This window comes from Morus notabilis, unplaced genomic scaffold, assembly GCF_000414095.1.
Source record: "Morus notabilis unplaced genomic scaffold, ASM41409v2 Scaffold1584, whole genome shotgun sequence".
NCBI lineage: Eukaryota > Viridiplantae > Streptophyta > Magnoliopsida > Rosales > Moraceae > Morus > Morus notabilis.
In genome coordinates this window covers 44,224-46,036 of record NW_010366918.1, presented here as the reverse complement: position 1 = coordinate 46,036, position 1,813 = coordinate 44,224, and the positions used below count along the sequence as shown (strand labels likewise).

The 1,813-nt window shown below is 35.7% G+C and overlaps 1 protein-coding gene across 1 annotated transcript in view; it reads left to right on the top strand.

The window, feature by feature from the left end:
- LOC21391798 overlaps window positions 1-1,813 on the top strand; it is a 5,108-nt gene continuing 3,295 nt past the window's right edge. Inside the window, exons 1-3 of the mRNA XM_024174332.1 lie at window positions 1-110; window positions 353-468; window positions 1,385-1,490. Coding sequence (XP_024030100.1) covers window positions 36-110; window positions 353-468; window positions 1,385-1,490 — 297 coding nt within the window. The 5' untranslated portion in view covers window positions 1-35. The remainder of the gene's footprint in view (window positions 111-352; window positions 469-1,384; window positions 1,491-1,813) is intronic.

Genomic DNA, 1,813 nt, shown 5'->3' with positions numbered 1-1,813 from the left:
ACTTCTCCCGCCATTGTTGCCTCTGCAACCTCAACATGTTAATGGCGTCTCCTCTTTGTCCTTCTTTTTCTTCTCTATCTTCTCCTTTTACTTATCACCACCACCACCAGGTAGATTCCTTTCCGACCTTTATTTATTATTATTTTCATTGGTCTATTGATCTCTGAGCCCTAGCTTATACTTTCATTGTTGTTTTCGTCTTTGCTCTGTTTGGTCTCCTAGAAAATGTAGACGAGAAAATACATAATGAAAGAAAGGATTTGAAGTGTAGGAACTAATTTTAGCGGAGTGCTTGTTTGTTCTACGAGGATATCACAAAATCGAAGTTTGATTTATCTTTTTTTTTTCCTAGGTGTTTTATTGCCGTATGAGAAAAACATCTCTTCTCCGGAGATGGAATTTTGGAATGCCTGTGATGAGGAGGCTCAAGCCGTTTTCTTTGACCGGTTTTGTGGATTCTAGAACAAGGTATGATTTACATACATTTGTTATCTACATCTTGGCATTGGATTGTATTATCTGTCTATAATCTATGCTATAACATTTGATTGCCATGTAAATTTTGTAGTTCTCTTTGGGTTGATGAGTTTTGTCTATTCCATTGTGTATCAAAAAGAAATTAATTAATGTTGCAATTGTTAACTAGATCACGAAATGGATGAGATGGAAGAGATATATGGTTGATAGAGTTTTTTAGTAGCAGTGGCGGATTCAGGGGTTGTATGAAAAAAAAAAAAAAGGGGACATGATTATGATCAATAAGATTTTAGGCACAAGAATCAAATTTCTTAATCCTGCCGGTTCCCCCACTCAATAATACGTGGCTCCGCCACCAGTCAATAAGTTTACTGGGAAAAAATGTCAGATGATGGGCCGTTGCAGTTGATGGAATCCCTTTGCTGGTATTTTTTTGACAATGAATAAGGTTGTATAGTCAATCTCGGTCAGTGCCGGATAAATCTTTCCGTTTATGTGAGATGAAGGGGTGTTCCTGCTAGTTTTGTTGCTTTGAGTTTCCCGCTTTGTTTATTGTAAACTGGAATTATGCTAGTTTAAATCATTTGCAGGCACAAGAAGCAATCTGTTTTCGCTTCCACAGCCCAAAATGATTCATTCATACTTTCCTGTTATCAGTCTAGGAATTTATTTTATTTATTTATTTTCTTTCTCTGAAAATTCGCATCCCAACCACTTTTATTTTCTTGAGAGAAAGGAATTATAGCAGTCTAGGAATCTTGGAAGGTCTCTCCCATCCATAGATGTGAACATGTTTCCTTTAGATACCGCAAGAATATTCGTTTGATTGTTACCTGTTAGACTACGCCTGAATCTCGTTAATGGGGCATCGGATAGTAAAATTGCGTGTTTGGGTCTAATAAAACAGGAGAACTTTGATCTGTGCAGTCAATCAAGATGCTGAGGAAGCATTTAAAAAGACAGTAGAAGTGGACAAGCTGATAGATAAGCTGAGAGATGCAAATCCAAATGAAGTATGTAGACTAATTCAGTTTTAACTTCTTAAGCAAAACATTTTTCACTTTTACGTATCACATTAAAATTGCGTGTTTGGGTCTAATAAAACAGGAGAACTTTGATCTGTGCAGTCAATCAAGATGCTGAGGAAGCATTTAAAAAGACAGTAGAAGTGGACAAGCTGATAGATAAGCTGAGAGATGCAAATCCAAATGAAGTATGTAGACTAATTCAGTTTTAACTTCTTAAGCAAAACATTTTTCACTTTTACGTATCACATTGTTTTTTTTTTTTTTTTTTTTTTTTTTTTTTCTAGGGAAATGGGTTTCTCAAATTCAGG